Below are 25,475 nucleotides of genomic sequence, written 5' to 3' on the forward strand. Positions count from 1 at the left end.
CTCTTTCAGATGAGACCAAGATGTCCGCGCTAGCACTACTGGAAGAGCAGGCGCGCGTTTCGGAAAATGTGCCGTTTCAGCGCAAGTTCCGCCTGAAATTCAGCTAGTACATGTCGTATAAGGCGTCACTGCGGCTAAAATACTGATGTTATCGGGATGAAATTAACAATGTAGATGCAATAATAGCTGTACACTCCAAAAATGCAATAAAAAAATATCGAGTTTTTTCGCGATTTTTGGTCGCCACAACCCGTGTCCCCCCTTAAAAAAGAGAAAAAAATTCAGACGAAGGTATGGCTTATTAAGGTAAAAAAAAAGACAACTCACTACAATGCAAATTACAATTCAAAATACAATTCAAAAATACAACTGATAATTACAAGTCATAAATACAATTCACTCATTAAGTGGAAATAACATCCGCACATATACAATAAAAGGGGGTAATGGAAACATGGTTACTTGGAATAAGGAGAAAGGACTAAATTAAAACAGAAGTAGGTTGAGAACAAGGATAGCGGAATAAGGATAAAAAAGAAGAGTACCGTAATTGCAGATTGTCAGGGACAGTCAAGGACATGATCATTCGGACATATAATATTTCCGGAGTTCTGTAAATGTATATATTTCCAGCTGTATATTTTCTGTATTCAGTTTACTTAATAATTTCGGTAACTGATTTTCCAGTGTTTGAAGACCACATATCATGCGGTATGTTTTTACATTCCAGTATTCGTTGTAACGGGTGAAATGGCTAGGGGCGTCACTATGTAGGTTCGCTGTTTTAAGACTGTGCTGCCATTTTTTATTTCCTATTTATAAAGCTTACTTAGTCGGTAATCGTATATCATTATAATAGGCATAACGTTGTACATTGAAAATATTTAGTGTGTGTGAAAACGACTGTGCACATTTTCTACTGTACGAAGAAACCTTCTTTGAAGTATAAGGAGCTTTTGTACACCTCCCTTCGTTGTAGATGCCCACACTAATTGTCAGTAGTTTAACCTTGAGGAAAACAGGGTGTTATAGATTACCAGCATAAACTTCCATGACAGAATACTCTGGTTACGGTATGTGAGGCGTATAACTTGAGGGAGTTTTGTTGCTAGATGGTTAATATGATGATCCCATGATAAAGTTTGATGAAAAATTACTGCTAATCTTTTAAACGTGGAAACAAATTTGATCCAAATAGAATGCAAGGTTATATTTCTATTGACAGTTATATTTCTTCCTTTTGACCTGAATAATATGCATTTCGTCTTGGACACATTGATAATCAGGCAGTTTTTTCCAGTCCATTCTTCTAAAGCAAGCAGTGTGGATTCTGCGGAGTTAAATAATTCTTCCATATCTTTTCCTGTTAGGAAAATGCTCGTGTCGTCGGCGTGTATAATAAATTGTGCTATGGAAGAAATGTTTGTAATGTCATTTATATACATATTAAACAGAAATGGGCCTAAAATACTGCCTTGAGGTAAGCCGCTAGAAACCCATAGTTGTTTGGAGATAGAGTCAGCTATTTTAACAATTTGTTTCTGATGTTCCAAGTAAGACTGTATTAAATTTAAGGCTTTGCCACGATAACCATACCGCTCAAATTTTCGAAATAATATTTCATGGCTAATGAGGTTGCACGCTTTGGAAAAGTCCAGAAATAATCCAAGTACGAAATTACCTTGCTTGAAATGCATTAGAATGTTCCTTTAGTGTTAGAAGGGCAAATTCTGTACTTAGCCCTTGCCGAAAGCCATACTGAGAGTTAGTTATTATCTTGTGTTTCGCTTCAAATTTGTTAAAGCGGCTGAATATAACTTTCTTGAATGCTTTAGATAGAATACGTAGAATAGAGATATGTCTGTAATTGTTCATGTCATTTTTGTTTCCCTTTTTAAAAACAACAGTTACTCGTGCAAGTTGCATTTTATGCGGAAAGACACCTTGACTAAGACCAAGATTAAAGATATGTTTTATAACTGGTGCAAGGAGATCAGCGATATACTTAAGACATTTAGCTTTAAAACCATCGACATCATTGCTATTACTGTTATTTAGGCTAGCTATTGTAAATATTTCAGCCTCGCTTATCAAAGGTTTTCCAGATTGTTGTGAACGGCATCTTGTATCTTAAGATTAATTGAAAGTGGTTTCCCTGTTAGTTCAGTACTATTTATAATTAGTTTCTTGATCACATTTGGCGAGGCCTTATAATTCAGTAATGAAGCTAATCTCTTCCATGTGACATCTGTGGATACTGTTTTAAAATCTAGAAGATTTGCAAAATATTCACGTCGTGCTTTTGCTAAGTCCTTGCTCAAGTGATCTTGATAAACTTTAAAATCTTTATATTTATTCTGATCTTTAGTTTTGTTAAACAGATTGGGACCCAAATTGGTCTCAGGCACAAGGGTAAGAAAAGATGTTTTTGAAAAATAATTTTGTACAGCTTTTTTCAAAAATAACTGTTAGAAAAATTCATGGCGCCAACTGCGCAATCGCGGTAGTGCCACTGCTCGCGCTTCATCATCGTCCTCTTCCACAGCTGGCTCCGTTGCCGCTCATAATTCCAGCCTAGGCTTTCACTTCGTATCTGTCGTCGTAATGGAGAGGCCACGTTTATGGGGGCATGAGCCATTGCTTAAAGAATCCCTAAAACGGCTCGGGCAAATTTTGTAGACGTGTAGGGCACAGCTGCAGCACCACAGTCTGCGTGAAGTGTCTCCTATTAAGAGAGCTACGGGTGATTACAAGTGACCCGCCTCCATAACCGTGCTTTTTCTCCTCAACTTGTTTGCCGAGTGATCGGGGCTAAGCTCCACCTTCATTGGCTCTGCGTCATGATGGCACAGCGTGTTGTTTACTTCCAGTTGTCTAGGAGCGAGCACGTGAAGCCTCTCCAACCTCTTTGCCAGCTGCTTGGCAGTCGACCCCAAGCGAGAGTTGTCGAAGTTGTGTACGTTGCGAGCATTCTGTCACAGCGCCAGGCGTGTCCGGTATTCCGGTAACCACAAGCGAGTTGTGCATTTCAACGGATGGGTGGAGGCATAAACTCAAGCTGATGAAGGAGCTTTAGCGTAGACGTACGTGAGCGGCCTGATCGGTTAGGAAGTATCAGCCACCTGGTGGTGCAGAGTTTAACCAGTCAAACAAAGAGCTAATGTTGCTCTAACCAAGTGTAAAACATTTTAAACATTTGCAAAAACAATGTGTCCCCGATTATGCTCCTGCAAAAAATTTACACGAACAGCAAAGAAGAATACACTTCGTTACTGCTACTGTGTTTGGTTGAGCTCTGTGCCACCAGGTGGCTGCACCGTGCAAATATGACTGCCTCCATGGGTAGTATGAAGCAGGGCATTATTAGAGATTTTTTAAAGCTGCTCTAAGCCCAATAAACCTTACTTTCTTGGCTGATGTTCTTGTGGGTGGGCAGCGCAACCCGGACGAAGGACGAAAGGAAGAACACAACACGAGCGCAGACTAACAACCAGTTGTTAGTCTGCGCTCGTGTTGTGTTCTTCCTTTCGTCCTTCGTCCGGGTTGCGCTGCCCACCCACAAGAACATGTTCATTCACCAACTCGCCCAGCTTGCCGTCTTAATTTCTTGGCTGAACAAGTTTTTCGAACTGTTCGACCCACGAGGCCCTGAAAATCGGTCAGCTGCTATATCGAGAATTTCGTTACATTGAAGTTCATTTTGTCAAGGTCTAACTGTATTCATTTCTGAATCTTTGGTTGGTTTCTGTACTCTCTGTTTCAGCACTGTATTTGGTATTTGTTGCAGTTTGTGTGTTATTAGATTTGTATGATACCCACTCCTGCATTTGCCTTTGAGAGGGTGGCAGTATATTTTATATATATAATAAATAAATATGCCATAGTGGAATATGTAGTTTGCAAGCGCACACAAAGTTCGATTTTTGTAATGCCTGCATGACCAGCAGCATTCATGTGGATGAACTGCACTGAGGCACAATCTGCATGTTTGAGCGCTACCTGGAAACAGAGTCGCTTCTAATAGGCATTTCAGGTTTTTATGACTTTATTTCCTGCAAACTTTGTGAGAAATATAAAATCCAACCATCAAAGCACTTCGAGTTAATCTACGCTGGCACGAGCCATTTTGACAACAAACCTCATTTTCGTCTCTCTTTTCTCCTTGATTCCAGGTATCAGTGATGAACTCAGTGCCTGATATTGACATGCTCATCTTCCTGCCCGAGATCCTCGATGGCCTCTTCCACATACTTGAAGATCCCTCGGTTGAACTCAAGAAAATGTAAGTTTGTGTCAAACCATGGCCTTCTAACTTTTTGCAGTCGGCTGTCCCTAGAGCAGTGAAAGTGGTTTTAAAGCTGTGTGGGGTTCCTCAGCATACAGTCAGTCTCTTTCAGTTGATTGTGAGCAAAGCAGAGGTTTAGAACAGTGTATGTAAGACAACATAAATATATTTAGAATGTAAAGCGTCCTCGTTACTGCGCATGCTCTATACATCATTTTGTATCTGTGGCGTATGTATGATATGCTAGTGTAAGTTATTGGGTATGTTAAGTAGCATGCGGGTTTTCCGTTAAATGGAAACATGGGCAATATACTATTTCTCCTACAAATAAAGGCACGTTGATGCAGTTTGCATTCTTTTATTGCTGTCTTGGTCCGTTTGAATGATCAGCATCTGGATAGTTTGGACATATGTGTTCCAATGAATTCATAGTTAACTATGTTTTACTGCAATAATATATGTGCATGGATTAGTTCTTAGAAGCAATACTAACAATGGAACACCTGTGAAGAAAGCACTGTATTGTTTTAATTTTATAGACCCCCACCTTGTTTGCATTCCAAACAGCGGTAGGTGCTGTTGATATATTTCAGGCCCTATAGCACTGTCACGTAGCCTGTGCCCGCTTGCATGGTAGAATGCCGCTTTTTAATTTTTTTATGGGGTGTGGGTATGGGCGGGGGGAGGGGGGGTCTGCGCTGAAACCACAATTTCATTATGAAGGATGCAGTAGTGAGGGCGCCGGGTTAATTTTGACAACATGGGGTGCTTTAATGTGTACCCAATGAACATTCTCGCATTTCGGCCCTATCAAAACACAGCCGAACGAGATAGGCCTAGCTCGCTGACCGCCACAATCACTGCAACCAATGGCGCTTGTGATCTGGCCACAAGCTCGGTTTAGTGCGCCTATTTTTGACAGCATGATTAGCGTGAGCGTAAATAAATTAGTTTTCTCTGTGTTGTCGGTGCGAATAGTAAACGAAACATGCCACGTGCACAGTAACCGAGCCGCCTTGCTGAGGCAGCCGGTGTTTACTTTTCGCCTGCGAGACGAAATGCCGTCACATTGTTGCTCGCGGTCACGAGAGTAGTTTAGTATGGGTGCTGCTGTATGGAACATGTGCACATTCGACATGTTCGACATTCGGCTAATGACAGTCGGAGAAAAAATCGCTCGGTTAAGGCGCGTATATAGTCTGACGTAGCCTGAACACACGTGCGCACACACTACATCACTTTGGCGAGAATAATAACGTCTATAGTTTGACGTACTAGTGAAGCCATCGTAACCAGACGCGGCCAATGCAGTCTGACGTGCCCGACGTTGAAATGGCTCTTGCTCCAACCACATTTTTGTCACGTCTAAAATCCCTAGATTTTCCGCTCTTGTAAAAAGCGAAAAATATCTGGGGACTTCAGTCGTGCCGACTGCGCCGACGCACAATGCATGACGCGGAGAAAAATTGGAGGACGCTTAAGCTTCGCCTTCAAGAGTGGAATGCGACAGCGTTCCCGTCGACCCACCAAGGGGTGTAAGACAATGCGCTACGGCGCAGCGATCAGTTCTGAGGCGCCCAGCATCGGACTTTGCCCCCACCAATCACGCGGTGAGCGTCGAGCAACGCAGCGTTCGGCCTGGCAACGAAACATGCGTCTGAGCAAGCGGAACGAACCAAAGAACTCGGTGTCTTGGAGTGAGAAACGATCTACGCCAGCCAAACGTCGTGATCGGCACGTGCAGAGAGAGAGATAGATAGTGATCTAAAGAAAGGAAGGACACTTGATTCTGCAACCCGTGAGGGAGCACGGCGAAGCATCGTCAGGGGAGAGGGAGTCGGGGCCGCGACGCGCCTCGCACCGGTCCCTGCACAGCCCCAATGCGCGCATGGCGTGCCAGCTGTCGGGGCAGCGCCGTACTTTGAGAGGAGGGGGTCTTCTGTGTTTGCCGCCGCAAGATGGCTCTGCGTGTGCAGAAAGCGCAGAAGAAATGTAGCAGAAGCGTACTTCGCTACGCGTTTAACTGCGACTTCTATAATTTACATGCTCATAATTGCCAATATACACAGAAGTATAGCTTTTTACGGCACGTTTGTAAGGCAACACCGCATTCACTGGAGGCGTTTTTGTCCCAGTTTGAACGATCGAACTCATGGCTGAGTGGTAGCGTCTCCTCCTCACACTCCGGAGACCCTGGTTCAATTCCCACGCAGCCCATCTTGCAAGTTGTTTTTATTTATTAATTGCCTGCCGGGATTTTTCGCTCACGGCTGACACTGACGACACCGGCTTTTCTGCGACACGAGCTCCTTAACGCTGTCGCGTTAAAAAGGTGCCCATGCTGCTTTGCCAACGGTCGTAGACAGCTGTTCAAAGCGGCGCCCGGGTTGGTGATTGTTCTGCTCATGCTCCGAAGAGAGCAGCCGATGGCACGTGCATATTAGAGAGGATGGCATTTCGGCTGGCACAGTGCAGGTGGCATAGCATGACTGGCTGCCAGCGACGCGTGCCATTGAACTATAAACGCACCTTTGTGCCACTGACGCTCACCACAGGAACAAGAGCTGTACTCTAAAATGCCCTCGCGAAGCGCACCATAACCTGCTGCGGTGCCGGTCTCTGTTGTACTCTCGTAGCTGCACTGGCTGCACGCTGCGGAGTTCCAAATACACATAGGTGGTGTCCAAACACATTCCAGTGATGCTTTCCTTTGGGTAACAGCCATGAATGTCAAAAGCTATGCTTTTTGGTACTGCGAGCGCCGATAAACGTCACGGCAGCTATGTTTCAGACATTACCTGATGTCACTTTTCGGCAAAAATCCTCATAGAGAAAGAGCATAGCCTCCAAGATGTAACAAGAAAAAAAAGAGAAACGTGCAGCGCGCCATCCGTGTTTTTATCTTGAAGGTCTTAAGAGAAGGAGAGAACCGATCTACAGCAGAGGCATTGGCCATGCCTTGTCAGGCGCAAGTGTGTTTCTCTCCAGTCAGGCCTACACAAAGGGGCCGCAGATGGAAAGAGCAAAGCTGCGCGGCCTATGCGGTGACACCAGCTTCGCCAACTTGCTCCCTCACACTAGCATTGTCCCCATCCACAATGGCGTGCAGTTCGAACTATCGGTGGCAGTACAGATTCAGCATGAATTAGTGGGATGCGTTACATATTGCTTTCAATATATTGTTGGATGTACCGTGGTAGCTACTTCGAATTATCAAAAATTTATAATTAACAAGTTGTGAATTAACGAGCTTTTACTGTATTGACGATCCTAAGCATCCTTGTTGGATAAGGCACGCCATGTAAAATAACGTGGAAGCTTAACTGTTGTGAAATCCTTGGCGCATAATCGATGAGCTGATATCGAAATACAACTCTTGCTTTGTACCACGGCTGCCCATTGTTCGCAACGGTTTGCGTCAACAGAAAACCTATGAAAATTTTAGCCTCTTGCTTCCTTGGGCGCAATGCAGTTTGTTGGCCTACTGCACTTCCTTTGTTGTAAAACCATACAATAAGAACCGCACACATTGAACTGCTTACGCACCTGTGAAACCCAGCATATTCTAAGGTAGGCACCACGTCGGAGTCCCTACCATGCGAAAATCAGTCCCGACAACACCACCACCACATCTCCGTGACGTAGCACAGTGTTTTACGTCTATACCTCGTTGCAGGTGTGCCTTTTAGCTACAGTGGCACTGTGTGCAAGCATAAAACAAAGTGCTACGTCAAAACCCTGTTGTATAATTTGCTACAGTCAATTAAGATATATCAAACCCGACCGTATTGGGGTATTGTCTATATCAAATGCAGTCAACGTCCAATATTTTAGACACTCGATTTTTTGGACATGCCCAATAACTTGCACTCTTACGCAGCACCGTCACGTACCATGTAGAGCCAGCGTATAAAAACATCTCGAATTTCGGATGCTGAAATCCTTTGCTGTCCGATTCTGTGGACTTCAACCACTAATCGCAGGCCCAAAGCGGCATCCATCACCGCCATTTTTATTGTCTTGCAGCCTCAAACCCCCACTCTTGCACGCTGATCTGCTAGCCATAGCCAGCCGTAGCACTATGGCCACTTTATTATATCAAAACCTCAGGCCAACAGTCTCGCATGCCAATCCATTGGCAGCTGTAGCCAGCCGCTGCGCTATGGCCATGGCCTTTTGCATTTATCTGCGTGTTGTTTGTTTAGCTTTGTGATAGGTGGCGTGATCATGTTGTGCTGCTGTGCACTCTTTTCGACGTTTGCTAAGAACCTCCCCGTTGTTTGGTACTGTGTTTTTTTCATTGAGCGGATTCACCGCTAACAGCAATGGTGCTGGCTACGCCTATGGCTTCGAGGTGCACAGTCCTACCATAGCCTGATGATGGAAGAGAAAGCCACCATTCTCAAGCAAGTTGAAAGCACTTGGTCACAAGCCGACGTGGGCAAGGAGTTCGAAATTTCGGAGCAAACTGTTTCAGCTTTCTTCAAAAACAAGTTGAAAATTTTGCAAGTGGCTGGAAAGTCAACAGGGGCTCAAAAAAAGAATGCATGTCAGGGTGTTTGCCGAAGCTTGAGGAAGTACTCCTCCTGTGGCAAAATACCATGATCGCAAAGCGAATCCTGGTCTCAAGTCACATATTGAAGCAACCAGCAATGGCTTTCGCGCTTCGAATGAACATTGAGGATGTCAAGTTCAGTGATGGGCGGCTCAGAAATTTCAACAGCAGTGACCTCACGTTGAAGATGATGTGAGAGGAAAGTGGTGCTGTCCATGATTCAGCTGTCACACAGCATCAGAATAGAAAGCTACAGTCCTTGTTGCAGCAGTTCGTGCCTGCAACATATTCAACTGCGATGAAACTGAATTGTTCCACAAATTTCTCTTAGAGAAAACGCGTGCATTGGCTGGTGACCCCTGCCATAGCGGCAAACACAGCATAGTACGGCTGACCGTCCTCGACGGCAGCAACATGTCCGGCAGCGGGAAGCTTCCGATGCTCGTCATAGGGAAATTGAAGAATCCAAGGTCTTATAAGGGGGCAACCCTACTTGTTCAGCACGAGGCCAACAAGAAGTCCTGGACAACGCAGCAGTTATTCGAGGTGTACATTTGCAAGTTGGACAGAAGGTTTGAACAGCAGAATTGAGAAGTTGTGCTTTTTGTGGACAACTGTGTTGCGTGTGGCAACATCAAAGACCTAAAGTTTTTACAGATGGAATTCCTGTCACCGAACATTGCAGCAATCCTGCAACCGATGGATCAAGGCGTGATCCGCAACCTGGAGCTTCCGCACAGGTTACACGTGCTCAGCCCCATGGTGCTCCGCTCAGACAGAGGCGATGAGACAGAGATGCGACAGACAGACACAGGAGATGCTTTGCAATTGCTTTCGCCACGTGGGCTTTACACTTGGCTCCGAAACGGCTCCGTCACTCGGAGAGAACGACAGCATGTGGGATCACTCTCCTTCCACAGACATTGTGTTCGACGACCAGCGCGCACCCCGCTGGCGTTTCGTTTACTGCCGGGATAACTTTTGAAGGATTCGCCGATGCTGAGAAAACTTTCAAACTCAGTGTGGAGCTAACAGACGACAAAATCATCCATTAAGTGATGGTGGATATGGACATCTCTGACACTGAGAGCAAAGAGCCAGCTCCTGCACAGCCAATGAGCTCCGAGTTGACCCGAGCATTGGTGATGCTGTCATCAGCGTACAGCGATAACATGATTCTGGCTGAAATTGAAGCAAGTGTCATCACGTGCAAGCAGAACGTCGTGCAAAAGAGGATCAACAATTTTTTCGTGCTACTAAGGCAGTAACAGGCAGCGTTCACCCAGCTGAAGATAGCACTGGCTACATTGACGGATTTACTGGCTACTTGCTATTGGATTAAAAAAGAAATTTATAAGTGGCTCTTTGCGAAGCCACCTCAGCCATGAATTGGCAGAGTTGTGCAAATCTGATATTCCATCCTTGACCCTCTCCAACCGAGAAATACCTATAAAATGGTGCATTTTCTGAATGCATTGGTTTTTTCAGACGTTTTTTGGGGGACCTTAGGAGTAAAAAAAAATTGAATGTTGGCTGTAGTTGTCGCATGCCTTTAGAAATGGCATGCAAAAGTATTGTGCCGTACTAGGCATGTATCAAACTCTCTTTCACCGCCACATTCTATATGTTGAACACCGCGCTGGATTCCTGCAAGTGTACCTCTCCTATATGTGTCATCAGAAATATTCAGTGCCGACGAAACCACACTGTTTTCATAGTGGCTGTCAATGAAGACATTGAATCTGAAGGGCAGCACATGACATAAGCTAGGTGCTTGTGTTAGTTTTGCGAGCTGCAAATATCGATGCCTCATGCAGACTGTGGGCATTTGTTGTTATCGATAAGAGCAGAGCATTGTCAACAAGAGCAGATTTTGTTCAGCGCAGCCTAAAATGTTGTCATAGCTCACTCTAGATGACCCTTCGCGGCACCCCAACATTGCATGACAAACATTAGGCCTCACGACGAGCAAATGCAAAATGCTTTCACGGCTTAAGCATTATGAAATTTCTAGTTGCCTGTGCCACAACACTGAGCAAAGTCTAAATGAATTTTTTACTGCTGGGATTTAAAAAAATTGTCAGATTTCCTTTTTTTTGCACAATAGCATCTAAATAACAGCACTTTGAAGCTAAACTAATTTTGGACCTGAAACTGCTTCTGTATACATTGTAGATAGTATGCCCCCCTCCCCCCTCTCCTGCCCCTCTCCTCCATGTCTTTTTTTGTCAACTTGTGGCTCTGTGTCAAGGTTTCATACAAGGCCTTCAACTATTCGAACTATTTGCTGTGACTTCACTTTAAACTAAAATGTTGATATTCCATCATGCCTTTCTAAAAATTCTTGCTGTAGAACAAAGCGATCACTGGATGGCCCTTTCTAACTTGTAGTGTACAGCCAAAATTTTCTGTGGGGCCTGTGGAGGTTCCCCATGCTTTCATAGTCTGTCCTGTGGAAATTGTGGCTCTTTCTCAAGTGGCAGTGCTTCAGTAATTTTGTTTTACCGGTGTGCAGGTGCGAGACAACGCTGAGCGAGTTCTTGCGCAACATAGTGAAGCACCCTGACCGAGTGGACTTCGCTGCCATGATCCGGAACCTCATCGTCCACTCGCATTCCTCTGGTAGGGACACTAGCATGCATTCTTTGCTCAATGGCTTCTCAACATAAAACTGGAACATTCTTTGAGGAAGCACTGAAATATGAAATTTGTTACACTTAAGACAAAGTTGAATTCGAAAGATTTTTGAGTGCAAAGGGGCATTTCTGGATACTGTCAAATTCCATCATGCTGTCGAATTCACTATCCTGTCAGGTTTGATTTGTTCAAAAAGCAGCTACGTCGTCTCCGATTCATTCAAAACGTGAACATGGCAGATATGGCAGAATTCATGTGTCTAAAATAGAATCCCAGATGCTTGATTTTAGGTGGCAACATTTTTATAGGAAACATGGAACATTGTTCATTACACAAATAATTTATGCACCATGTTTAAATACTCGTAACTCTGCATTAAAGGCGTATACAGTAAAATCTCGTTAATTCGGATTTCAAGGGACCGAGAAAAATGGCCGAATTAACCGAATGTCGAATTAGGGTACCAAGAAAATAATAAACAAATGTTTACTACGTCAACACGCTTTTATTTACTGAATGAATGAGCCAGTCCTGTTTCTATTTTGCGCAAAAGCAGTGTAGTAGCTGCAGTTCTCATCGCGTGGCTGATTAGTGCTGGCAGCGGCGAAAGCTTCGCGGCTTCCTTCACAGCGCGGCCACGGCGCCCGTGTTCGTGTGAGGTAGGTTTTTACTACCATGCGCACACACATCCTGATTGTTTTTCCACCAGTGAGCTGGTCACCATCCATCGTGATGTAGCTGGTGCTGTTCATCCTCAGAAACCTTGTTAAGGGGAGATGTGGGTCCCAAAACCAACTTTGTTAATTTTCGCGTGAACGGGATGATATTTAACAGTATTGTTCAGCTTTTTCTGCTGATTGCAAATATCTAATTAGATTTTGTATATCTTCATTAGAACAAATGATGTAAAGTTTTTAATACAGAAATCTAATCAATTTCTTACGGGACTTTTCAAAAACTTAACTTTGTCAAAAGGAAAAACATAGTATACGGCCAGAACGCCAGAGAGTAGCTCTAGCCGGTGATGCTATTTTTATTGTTCTCAGTGCAATTATAATGCAAAAATACCAGATGTAAACATAATTTCAATATTTTTGCTAATTTTCATTTGTATTTAGTGGCAATTAAAATTTAGCCAGCAACTTTAGAAATAAATAAATAGCATCACCGGCTAGATCTATTCGACACAAATATATTGATACCAAACATTTTGCTGATACTTAGAAAGAACATATGAAGATACCCCATAAGGCAGTGTGCGGTGTCCAAAAAAATGAAGCTGAGAAAAACGAGTTTGAACTTTCAGTTCACTATAACTTTTAATGGACTAACAATATGGCAATATAAATTGAACCACCATGTAGCCCTGTCTTTCAGCAACAAGTTCATGACATATATATGGCCATTTTGCAAAAATAACATTGAGATATTGGTTGCAAAATCATGCATAGTCATTGAAAGCAATGCCAGAAAGCTAGCACCACGAGCTTCACATTCTTATTTTAGTTCCTTGTTGTACAGAAGGCACACAAATGGCATCCCTATGCAAATAAAGTTGTGCAGAGTTCATGGCCACAACAAAATATGTCCTTTCCACAAAGTTTATGGCTGCAACAAAAAATTTGGATCAAATCCCAGTGGTGGTCGCCATATTTCAATGGAGCTGAAATGCAAAAAAGTTCCTATGCTTGTGTTGTAGCGCTTCCCAAGTGGTCAAAATTGGTCCAGGATCATATCACGGTTTTGGAATGCAAAATCCCAGAACTCAAATTAAAAAAAAATTATCTCTTGCACACTCTCTAAATTGTGCATTCGGCAAAAGGTCACACCTATACCTATGAAAGCTCAGGACTGTAGGCAGAGTCTGTTGGTGGCCTGTGCCTCTTTGCAAGCTTGTTTATCAAAGCATTTCTGTTTGTGTGAACCTTGTTGGACATGTGAAGCCTCCGACGATCTTTTCATTCTCCGACGATCATTTCGCGCATGCCACACGTGGAGCACTCCACCACAAGCTTGGCACAGAGCCCGTACTCCTTGGCGGGGTCCTTTGAAAGCATCAGCGTTTTCTTGGTGCACACGGGACACGGCATAAGTCCAAAAAAGTCTTGAACCACGGATAAATCCACGATCGCAAGTTCAGTTCCGCTGTCGCTGACGTCCTCTTTCGTGTCAACACCCAGCAGCTCAAACTTTCGCTCCGTTGCAGACTGCGACGCCAGGCGCGTTTTCGCCTTATCGGCGATCGCTGCGCGCTTGCTTCTTTCTTCGGTCGTGAAGAAAACGGTATCTACAGGGTCTGCGCCAACATGCGAGGCGTGGGTGGACAAAGTGTTGATGCTAGACGTACTGGGTTGCAGCTCGGAACTCGATCCGGCAGAATCTTCAGGCAGACCAGCAGCCGGCAACTCCGGGTACACGAAAGGCTTATCCATCTTCTGTCGCGCATTCCACGGCCGCCTTCGCGCCTTGCCGAACGCTTGACGCGTAGTAGTCTTAATACGACGGTCTCCTCCAGCCTTTCGGGCAGCGAAAAAGACACTTTATTGAACGTTGTCGAGAAGCGAGCGGCCGAACGTTCACAGCGGCGCGATGAAACCACACAAACACGCAGCGCGCAATAGAGCGACCAGCCTGTCGGGAACGCGGGAATCGGCACTCAAACGGCGCCGAACCAATAGGAGCGAGGCGCGCGGGGGGCGTGCGTGCTTTGGCCAATCAGCGGCACGGACGCATCCTTCAGAAATAACGCGATAGCGTCGGTTCCTCCTCACCTACGCCATATTGAACCGGCGCAAAATACGCACAAAGAAAGCAGCTTCCAAACAAGCTCAAAATGGCGCCCGCCGGCCAACACGTTCGCAAATGACGACGGCGCAAAGTTCGAACATTTTTGGCGATTTTTTGCTAATTCCGCGGCCACCCTGGCCCGTATAAGTGCATTTTTTGTTATTTTCCGATTAAATTTAGGTTCTAGATTTCGCGGAGGGATTCTTGAATGTATAAACGTAGCGAAAACGCACTTTTCCGAAAATCGACTTTTTTGCGATTTTTTGACATTTCAAGACCCGCGTCTCCCCTTAAAACGAAAGTACTGGTTGCTGCAACTGTTGCAGATGAAAGTGCAGCCACTATCAACAAAATTGTGTATAGCAACTACGCAGTCATGAAGGCACATGGCCAACGCACTGGTATGTGTGGCGGTAAATGCAAGAATAAAGGCTTTGGAGGCACAAATAGCACAAAGCGTTCTGGCATTGCTGTCATTCACATGCTATTTGCACTGATGACTATGGCGCTGCAGACCCCACCACTTCATTGCCGTGAACGTTACTGCCACTTTTGCTCTTTTGCGTTGCACATTTGCGGTGTTCCGACACTTGCGAAGCCCCAACAGGTGTCCGAACGACGTGCGGCCAAATACGTCTGAATTAATAAGAGTTTCATTGCATTAAATAATGCATACACCTGCCAGGACCAAAGGGCGATTTCAAATTATCTAATTTTCAGAATTAACGAGGGTCGAATTAACAAGGTTTTACTGTACGGCAAAACTTCGTTGGTACAATCCCATCAGGTATGATTTCCCGGTGCCAACGTGCCAGCACAAGAAATGTCCAAATTTATTTACGCTTACTTTTTATTGGTTCATACGTTCCTGGAAAACACAATTTCGGCACCCACATTCAGTGCGCCAGCAAACTGGGATTGTATAATATGTTTTCCGACCGCTAGGTCCCATGTGAACAAGGAAAGGCACGAGGCACGTGCAGTCAAGAGCAGTAGCTGCCTGCCATGGCAGCTTCACCACAATACTCGCCCATTCATCTCGGGTGAAAACGTCGGCGCACACTCGGTTTCTTATTCCAGTACCAGCAGATCTATCGCATGCTGCATTCACAGCTGTTGCCGCTCGCTCTGATGCGATAAGCATCTTTGGCTGCTATCTGTTTCACAAAGCGCAGTGGCATTGAAAGTTTACTGCATGCTTTTAATAGGCGATAACCTAAATGTGCCAACTTTCCCTGCTGCAGACTGGTTGTAAGATCTCATGCTAGATCTCATGTAAGCATAGAAAAGGCATGAGGCAGGCGTGATCGAGAACGGTAGCAGCCCGTCGCATCAGCTGCCTCACAATACTTGCCCACCCATCTCACGTAAAAACGTCGGCTTGCACTCAGTTTTTTATTCTGGTACCAGCAAATCTCCTCCCGGTTTGTTGCATGTCGCAATCGCAGATATCGCTGCAAACCTTATGGTGATAAGAGTTTTCAGCTTTCTGTCTTACAGTGCATGGGGTGTAGTGCCATTGGAAGCGTACTGCATGCTTTTAGTAGGCGATAACCCAAACACGCTGAGCAACTTCTTCGCATTCCAAATGCCACACACCGTAGTCAACAGCAGATCCCTGTCGTTGCCAGTTCTGACTTCTTCGTGTCACATTTGATAGCATGGACGATGTCTAATTTTTCTTCTGTGCTGGGCACCTGGCGTCTTTTTTTATCCGAGCTTTGGCATGATGCGAGTCCTCTTGCATGGCGCCACAACGATCTCTGGCACGGCGCACCAAGGATGTTGATGTCGATGTGGCTTCACGCGGAAACGCGCAGGGCGCTTGGAGGCCGTTGTTCCGATCTTCGTCTTCATCGCTGCAGAAGGTCAAGCGTCTGCAGCGATAAAGACGAAGACTGAGCGCTAAGCCCTTAATGGATTAAATAAAGTTTTCTCTCTCTCTCTCTCCGATCTCTGAGGCTTGTTGTTCTACCGGGCCACCTGATGGAGACGACGTTTTAACCGATGCATACGCAATTAGCTGCTACGGTTTATGCCGGGCTGACCTACAGCCATGATTACGCAACAAAAAGTGGAAATAATGCATGGTAACCGATGTGTACGTGATAAACTGGTACGGTTTATACGGATACAAAATGCATTATCTTAAATGGTTGCTGAGTCGGCAATTGGACTTTATTACTTTTAAAATGAAACTACTGTTTAGGCGGTTACAGTTTAATGAGGTTTTAGTGTGTAATTAAATTTCACGGCATTGTAATTCAACCTTTTATGCAAATAATTACAGTCATCGCCTAATTATTTCGTAAAGTGCGAAAGCATGTGCGAAGATCGAGCCGAATAACCGCCGATAGGCATGCAGACTGTTGTATATGCGCACCGACGAACTTCGATTAACTTTGAGATCTGTCAAACTATCCCACGTGCATGATCTCGGGACTGAGCGCTGATGGGCCACCCATACGAAAATATTAGCGACCCGTTACCACATCAGCCAGGGGCGAGTTTTTTGTCATGGCCACACTGCTAGGCCACTAAGCCCAATCCAACGTTACTAGACTAGCTTCAGTTGTAAAACTCCCCGCCCGCCCGCTTACAGCCGCTGTCGCCACTTCTGTGACAGCCGCCAGATGGCAATGCTGTTCCATCGGGCTCCACCGCAGACGCCTCGTCACAGCCTTGAGCTCGAGCGGACAGGCTGCTTGCGCGTGTTTCATGCTCGCTGGCGTTCTCCCTTGTCCGAATTAGTGATACCCCGAGAAATCGGTATCCACCTACAGCAATAAGATTTATCACACCAGTTTGTTAATACTGAAAGAAGGGTAAACTGCACGAAAGGAAGAAACACATACAGTGAAGCGCAGAAGCTGCGTTTCTCAATTATATACGAGGAAAATGCCAGCAAACTTGAGAGTAGAAAAAATCAAGAGGCAGACATAGACAAAGAGACAGGAAGGTGGCTTGTCATCACCTTCCTGGTCACCATCAGCCACCTTCCTGTCTCTTCGTCTATGTCTGCCTCTTGACTTTTTCTACTCTCAAGTTTGCTGGCATTTTCCTTGTATAACCATTTACCAACTAGCCTAACAAGCCACTCTCATGAGCGTTTCTAAATGTCGTGTGTTTCTTCCTGTCATCTTAACGTTTCGCCTAGTTTAGGCTCACGAGCCTGAATATCAGGCCAAAGTGCATGATTGTAGGATGATCTTCATCCCCACTGAAGCTTCTCACCACGCCAAAGAAGCGCTACAAAAAGAAAGATGAGGTCGGTCTTTCTACACACAAGCCACACAACCCCGCAGGGGCGTCTGCGCAAGCAGGCGTTTGGTGTGTTGCGACACCACGTACCCGAGCACACGAGGGTTGGACCCTCCCGCGTGTAGCCGTGCGCGGCTTAGCCGTGTCCGGGGAAAGGGGGATCCTGGAGGTTGAGCCGATGCTGGGTGTTCGGACCTTTAAGGCCCCCCGGCGGAGGCAACACACCTCTTTGGCCTCTGCCTCACGTAGACGGCACCCCCGGACTGACCCACCCGGGGGAAATCGGCAGTCGCCTTTTCCTATCTCTCTCTCCCTCCAGCCTTCGTCTTTCTCTCACTTTCCGCCTTTCCTGTCTTCTCCTCTTTTCCATTCACTTCCTTTCTCCTGGCGGCAAGGGTTAACCCTGTGTGGCTATCCAACCTTGGGTACACCATATTCGGTTATAGTGACAGCGTACGACTGGCGTCGTGCAGACTTGTATGCAAGCTCTGCCGCGTCCCCTCGTTGGGCTCCGTGGTGGGCGGTCGGCGCTGTTGCCGAATGTGTACATTTTTCATGGAAACTTCTTTCCCCTCCCTTGCTGATCGCCCTCAGAAACGAGGGCGCACCGAAGATGTTTTCAAGTTTTTTGGACGCCAAACTCAGAATTTTCCCCGCTTCCACGTTATTCATTCCGAAAAGCCAAACAAAGCAGTGCGAAACATTTCACCATTCCTTGTTTCAAAGTCCCTGACTGATGTTTTTGGTCCAGGATACAAGGTGTCGAGGATGGCAAGCGGCGACCTCCTCTTGGAGCTCCGCGATGTAAAACAATATGAAAAACTACCGCAACTAGTGTCATTTGGAGAGACCCCCATAACAGTTACCCCGCACCGTACAATGAACACCACCCGCGGCGTTGTATCAGACGATGACTTGCTGGAGCTCACTGAGGCTTAACGAATTAAGATCAGGCGAGACGGTAAAGAGATCAACACGAAACACCTGATACTCACGTTCGGTTCAAGTGTCCTCCCCGAGTCGATCGAGGCCGGTTATATCAAGCTTCGTGTTAGGCCATACGTGCCAAATCCTCTCAGATGCTTTAAGTGCCAAAGGTTCGGCCACAGTTCACAGAACTGTCGAGGCCGGCTGACATGTGCCAAGTGTAGTGACACTGAACATTCCTCCGAAACATGCCAGAAGACTCCACATTGTGTCAACTGTGATGGCGAGCACGCTGCATACTCGCGCGCCTGCCCGTCCTGGAAAAGAGAAAAAGAGATTGTGACAATCAAAGTCAAAGAAAATATATCTTTCAAGGAGGCACGTAGGCGGGTGTCATACCTGTCTAAGAGCAGCTTTGCCGATGTGGCGCGTAAGGGGGCAGCGTCGCAACGGCCTCCGGCGGCTGTCAGACCCACAGGCAGTGAGTCGGCAGTTACGCCATCTCCCCCCGCGGCGGTTGCAGCTAGCGCTGCTCCGTCAACCGAGGAGAAGGGACCATCCACCCCAAAGGTGGGTGCAGCCGAGGCTGCCCCAACCTCCGAGGCCCCTTCCAGCGCTGGCAACGTCCAGCGCAGCCAAATCCCTCAGGGAACCCCATCGACCTCCGGGCTGGTGGGCGCAGGGGTCTTGCCCTCCAAGGCGGGACTCTCTCTGAAAACCTCTCGCTCGCAAGAGCGCTTGTCCGGCGCCTCACACGAGGCAATGGACACTACACCTGACCCCAAGGCGCACCAAACGCCTAAGGAGCGTTGAGAATCGCTCGAACGCTTCAGAAAGAACAAAACACCTATTACAGGGCCTCGAAAGGGCTCTGTAATATAAGGCATCCACTCCGTCTCCGTAAACACAGCACCGATATACCTTAAACATGGATTCACAAATCATCCAATGGAACATCAGAGGTCTCCTTAGAAACCTTGATGATTTGCAAGAACTCATCCACAAACATAATCCAAAAGTGCTGTGTTTACAGGAAACTCACTTAAAATCTAAACACACAAACTTTCTCCGTACGTATGTTACGTTTCGCAAAGATCGCGATGATGCCGTCGCATCATCGGGTGGTGTTGCGATTCTTACTCATAGAAGTATTGCGTGTCAACCTTTACAGCTACAAACGCCCCTTGAAGCAGTGGCGGTTCGAGTTGTCCTACTAAGCAAACTCATCACCATTTGCTCCCTTTACATACCCCCGCATTACCTACTGAACAAACATGAATTTCACTCCTTGATCGATCAATTGCCAGAACCTTATGCTGTTCTTGGCGATTTCAATGCGCACAGCTCCCTGTGGGGCGACTCTCGTATAGATGCGCGAGGTCGCCTTGTTGAACAGTTCCTTTTCTCTTCTGGAGCGTGCCTTCTCAATAAAAAAGAGCCCACATATTACTCTCTTGCAAACCGATCCTTTTCTTCAATAGATCTCAGTATAGTCTCCCCGTCTGTACTGCCTGAACTTGAATGGGAAGTTACCGACAACCCTTACGGTAGCGACCACTTCCCTATACTGCTAAGATCATATAAAGAAAACGAATATCCACCATACGCTCCTAGGTGGAAGATTGAGACAGCTGATTGGGAGAAATTTCGATCTCTAACTAGTATCTCATGGGCTGAGCTGTCTTCGTTAGGAATTGACGCTGCAGTCGAGTTTTTTACAGCATTCATAATAGATGTCACATTTATATGCATATCAGAAGTAAAAGGCTTGGCCTGCAAACGGCGTGTCCCATGGTGGAACGACGATTGTAGGATCGCTCGTAAAAAACAGAACAGGGCGTGGCGGTTGCTACGTGCTTCTCCCACCGCAGAGAATCTAGTCAACTTTAAAAAAGTAAAATCCGAAGGCAGGCGAACCCGCCTACAGGCCAGACGAGAAAGTTGGCACAAGTTCTTATCAAGTATTAACTCGTTTAGGGATGAGGCCAAAGCCTGGAACAGAGTAAATAGGATTAGAGGGCGGCAAACACATTCACTCCCCCTAGTAAACACACAGGGAGATACACTGCAAGATCAGGCCAACTCACTCGGAGAGCACTTTGAGAGTGTATCAAGCTCAAATCATTACACGCAATCCTTCCTAAAATATAAACAAATAGAAGAACGTAAGTCATTTACAAGAAAAGGGCGAGAGAATGAGCCTTACAACCGTCCTTTCTGTATTGCCGAATTGAGAGCTGCCTTGAGCGCATGCAACAGCTCCGCACCAGGATCTGACAGAATCATGTATGAAATGCTCAAACACTTACACAATGACACGCAGGTTACACTACTCACACTGTTCAACACCATTTGGGATGCAGGGTACCTTCCAGCTGCATGGAAGGAAGCCATTGTGATCCCTGTTTTGAAACAAGGCAAGGACCCTTCCTCAGTGGCAAGTTACCGCCCGATAGCCCTCACAAGTTGCATTTGTAAGGTGTTCGAAAAAATGATAAATCGGCGACTCATCTTTTTCCTTGAACAGAGCAAAATTCTTGATCCTTATCAGTGCGGCTTCCGAGAAGGACGCTCCACAACTGACCACCTTGTACGTGTAGAAGCAAATATCCGGGACGCATTTGTACACAAACAATTCTTCTTATCCATATTCCTCGATATGGAGAAGGCGTGCGATACGACGTGGCGTTACGGAATCTTAAGAGACTTGTCAGAAATGGGCATCCACGGTAATATGCATAATATAATAGAAAGCTATCTGTCAAATCGTACCTTCCGAGTAAAAGTCGGCAATGCACTTTCACGCCCTTTTACGCAAGAAACGGGTGTACCCCAAGGAGGCGTGCTCAGCTGCACGCTCTTTATAGTGAAGATGAACACGCTTCGTGCTTCATTACCACCCGCCATCTTTTACTCTGTCTGCGTGGACGACATTCAAATAGCTTTCAAATCTTGTAACCTCGCAGTCTGCGAGAGACAGGTACAGCATGGCCTGAACAAAGTCTCAGTGTGGGCAGACAAGAATGGATATAAGATAAATCCTAACAAAAGCTCTTGCGTTCTTTTTACAAGAAAGAGAGGCCTGGTTCCGGATCCTTCCTTAGAACTGTGTGGACAACGAATACCTATCAGCAAAGAGCACAAATTCCTAGGTATCATACTTGACTACAGACTCACTTTCGTCTCCCACATTAAACATCTTAGAGAAAAATGTCTGAAAACAATGAATATAATGAAACTTCTATCCCAGACTACTTGGGGTAGTGACAGAAAGTGTTTGATGAATCTATATAAAAGCCTCATTCGATCGCGACTAGACTATGGTGCCGTGATTTATCACTCTGCCGCCCCGAGCGCACTAAAGGTGCTAGACCCAGTGCACCATCTAGGAATCCGGCTGGCCACTGGCGCTTTCAGAACGAGTCCCATACAAAGTCTATATGTAGAATCAAATGAATGGTCTCTCCACCTACAAAGATCATACATCAGCTTTACATATTTCCTTAAAATACGCTCCAATCCTGAACATCCATGTTTTCATAACGTTACCGATATGACGTGCGCTACACTTTTCAGCAATCGTCCCTCTATAAGACAGCCTTTCTCGCTGCGTGTGAAGGTGCTTAGCGAGGAAATGCATGTCCCACTCCTCGAGCATCGATTAATGCACCTAACCAAGCTCTTACCTCCTTGGGAGTGGCAGGTGATACAGTGTGACATATCCTTTATAAAAGTTACAAAGCACGCTCCTGAGGCCGAAACCCGAATGCATTTCCTAGAGCTCCAGCACAAGCACTCCTGCGCAGAGTTTTACACAGATGCTTCGAAGTCAAATGCCGGGGTATCCTATGCAGCCGTTGGCCCGTCGTTTTCGGAATCCGATGTACTGCATCCGGAAACAAGTATCTTTACGGCCGAGGCCTACGCACTACTCTCTGCTGTAAAGCACATAAGAAAATCGAAACTTCCGAAAGCAGCGATCTATACAGACTCTCTCAGCGTCGTGAAGGCCTTAATGTCACTCAGCAAACATAAAAATCCCGTATTTAATGAACTATATTCGGTCTTGTGCAAAGCGTGCTCAACTAACCAGAACATCATAATATGCTGGGTCCCTGGCCATAGGGGAATCAAAGGTAACGTTCTGGCGGACGAGATGGCCACGTCAATCACATTGCAAGCTGTTAACCCTACCGCTGCAGTGCCTGTCACAGATCTGAGGCCTTTCTTGCGAAGGAGGCTACGAGATCACTGGCAACACATGTGGGATGCGGAAACGGATAATAAGCTCCACCTGATAAAACCACAGTTAGGATTTTGGCCGTCTACTACAAAATCGCGCCGAACGGATGTCCTATTCTGTCGTCTCAGAATAGGACACACGTTTGGCACCCACAATTTCCTACTCACCGGAAGTGAGCCTCCAGCCTGTGGGAGATGCGGAGAGAGGCTGACCGTCCTCCATGTCCTCCTGGAGTGTCGGAAAGCCGAATCAGACAGAAAGAAACATTTTCCGTTAGCATACCGGCAGCATATTCCCCTTCATCCTGTAATGTTACTCGGCCCAGAACCGCTCTTCGACACTAACGCAGTCCTAAGTTATCTGAAAGATGTTGTGTTGCATGTTGTTAGCCCAACATGTTCGTAGCGTCTCCTCTCCTCAGAGGATGACGCTGCGATAGTTTTTTCGTGTAGCACGTGCCTCTAGGCCCTTGTGTTCCAAGGGCTCTGGCGAGGCAACAGTGCTCCAGGCATTTTTACCATCTCATATATTTTCTATTCTGCATCATTCTTTTGCGATGGATTTTAATGTTCGTAGTATTCGTCATCTGTCATCGCCATAATTTTATAACAAGTTAATTTTACGCACTTTACAGCGAATATTTTTAGGCCACTTTACAGCCAAGTTACATGTTCCATAATACATCATCAACATTACCACTTGTCATGGCGCTCTTTGGCCAAACCTGGCCCTTGCGCCACAAAAAACCACACATCATCATCATCATCACAAGCCACACAAAAAAAAGGAGGAAAAAAAAGAAGTTGTATTTTTCATTCTGTGAAGATGCTTAATCAGTGAAGCTGAAACGTGCGGCCCCTGTGTTTATCACTGGGTTTTAATCCCGAGGGTTCACTAAAGTATTTCTCAGTTATGAGGTTACGCATACAATCGGCTGCGACGGAGAGAACGACGTCACTGACGGTATGCCCGCAGTCCGCAGTTGTCGCTTGTGTTCGATGTCTCGAGTTAGCTCGGTGGCATGGTTAGCAGCCTTCGCCTACGATTTGCCGCTTGTGATTCTTCGAAATTAAATTTCTTCAAAATTAAATCTTTCCGTTACATAAGACCATGAGTGGCTCATACCCCCGTAAACGCGGCCTGCCCATTACGACGACAGAAGTAAAGTGAAATGCTATGCTGGAAAGATCAACGGCCACGCAGCCAGCTGTGAAAGACGACAAACGCGGGAGCAGTGGCACGAGCGCGTGCCGTTGATTTCGCAGAGTGTTTCCGGTCGGCACGAGGAATCGCTCTGTTTCACACCGAGTGAAGCGTTGCATTGCTGGGAGCACAGAAAAAGTGGTGCGCGGAACTGTCAACATCGTTCCGATAGCCGCCTATGTAGTCAGGTACGCAGCACGTCGGCATCGTCTGCTGACATTCTTAAGAAACTCGGCGAAGGCTACAGTTCCACGGATGACATGCTTGCTGAAATTCGCTGTCAACAACGAACCACAGAATACGCCAACGCTGCACCGCGTGCTTAGTACGCCCCGCCCGCGTAGCCGGCTAGTGTGGAAGTGAAGCCGGGCGCGACTGCGGCGCCACGAAGGCGCGGGCGGGTGGCGGTTCCGCGCAGTGGTGCCGAGTTTTAAAACTGAAGCTAGTCTAGTAACGTTGGCCCAATCAGCGCTGCTTTATCGGGTGTGTTGGTGACTTATGCTATGGTTCAGTGCCCAATCAACGCAGATCTATTCGCAGCATTTGGACAATACTCAGACAGCGAACAAACTGCCTCGCATATGAAAGCGAGGCAGTTTGTGTATGAACAATGAGGGAGGGAGGGGGGGTGAGGGGGTAGCGAGCGTCGCGCGAATTCGCCGTGACTTTCTTGATTTCAGATTCTTTGACAGGTGGCAAATCATGCCATACCTGACAACGAAACGGCACGGAAGGCGTCAGCTATGCGTTGAGTGGTGATAGAGTGACGTGAGGTGCGGTTCTTTCGTCTGTCACGCAGATTGGCCCTGCAAAACCCACCTGCTGTAAATTTAAGTAGGCCTTCCACATTTTGGAGAAAAGCGACAAAGCAAAACTTTCTTTGCAATAAATAGATCGCTGCTAACAGAGGTCCACTATTAAATTGGGAACCTCATTGGTATTCAGCACAACTTATGTCACTTATTCATTAGTTTCAGAGGAAAAAAAAGCACTTGATTGTATTCAGCAGAAATTGTGTTCATGAAGAAAAGCTATTTTCCAGACCTTCATAATCTAGAACTGAGCTGTAAGCAGTTCTAGCATACTAATTCAGTGTTTCCTTTACTAAAAGTAGACCCTACTGTACATCTTGATTTCTATGTACCTAATTTAATGCTAGCTTGCTAAATTTTTTGTTATGCAATGCTAGGAGACTCCCGAGCATGTGCAGCACCATATTTTCTCGCCCAAAATTTGTAGCTTAAAATTTTGTGCAAAAATTTGTGATATTTGATATCCAATTCAATATTGGGCTCTTTCTTTCTTGATTTGATTCGATATTCCATTCGATAGTTGATTCGAAATCTACTGTTCTGCATTCGCACCTCCCTATAGTTAAGGGATATGTACTAATGTTCTGCAACAGTGGCCTCTTTCCACTCTTGGTATGCTTCACCGCATAACACGGCTGAATTTTGGCAAAGCTGACTTTTAGAGTGCTGGCAATAATTTAGTTGAGTTAGTCACTCAGGGAGCTCGTGCTGCGTATTCGAAGTTTACAGCTGTCGTCTTTTGTGATGTACAACAGTCGACGCGCA

The 25,475-nt window shown here is 45.9% G+C and overlaps 1 protein-coding gene across 1 annotated transcript in view; it reads left to right on the forward strand.

Moving 5' to 3' along the window:
- Positions 1–25,475, forward strand: part of LOC135908717 (protein VAC14 homolog) — an 88,754-nt gene that overhangs the window by 19,628 nt on the left and 43,651 nt on the right. The window contains exons 6-7 of the mRNA XM_065440578.1: positions 4,173–4,282; positions 11,356–11,462. Coding sequence (XP_065296650.1) covers positions 4,173–4,282; positions 11,356–11,462 — 217 coding nt within the window. The remainder of the gene's footprint in view (positions 1–4,172; positions 4,283–11,355; positions 11,463–25,475) is intronic.

This window comes from Dermacentor albipictus, chromosome 7 (genome assembly GCF_038994185.2).
Source record: "Dermacentor albipictus isolate Rhodes 1998 colony chromosome 7, USDA_Dalb.pri_finalv2, whole genome shotgun sequence".
In the NCBI taxonomy this organism is placed as follows: Eukaryota; Metazoa; Arthropoda; class Arachnida; order Ixodida; family Ixodidae; genus Dermacentor; species Dermacentor albipictus.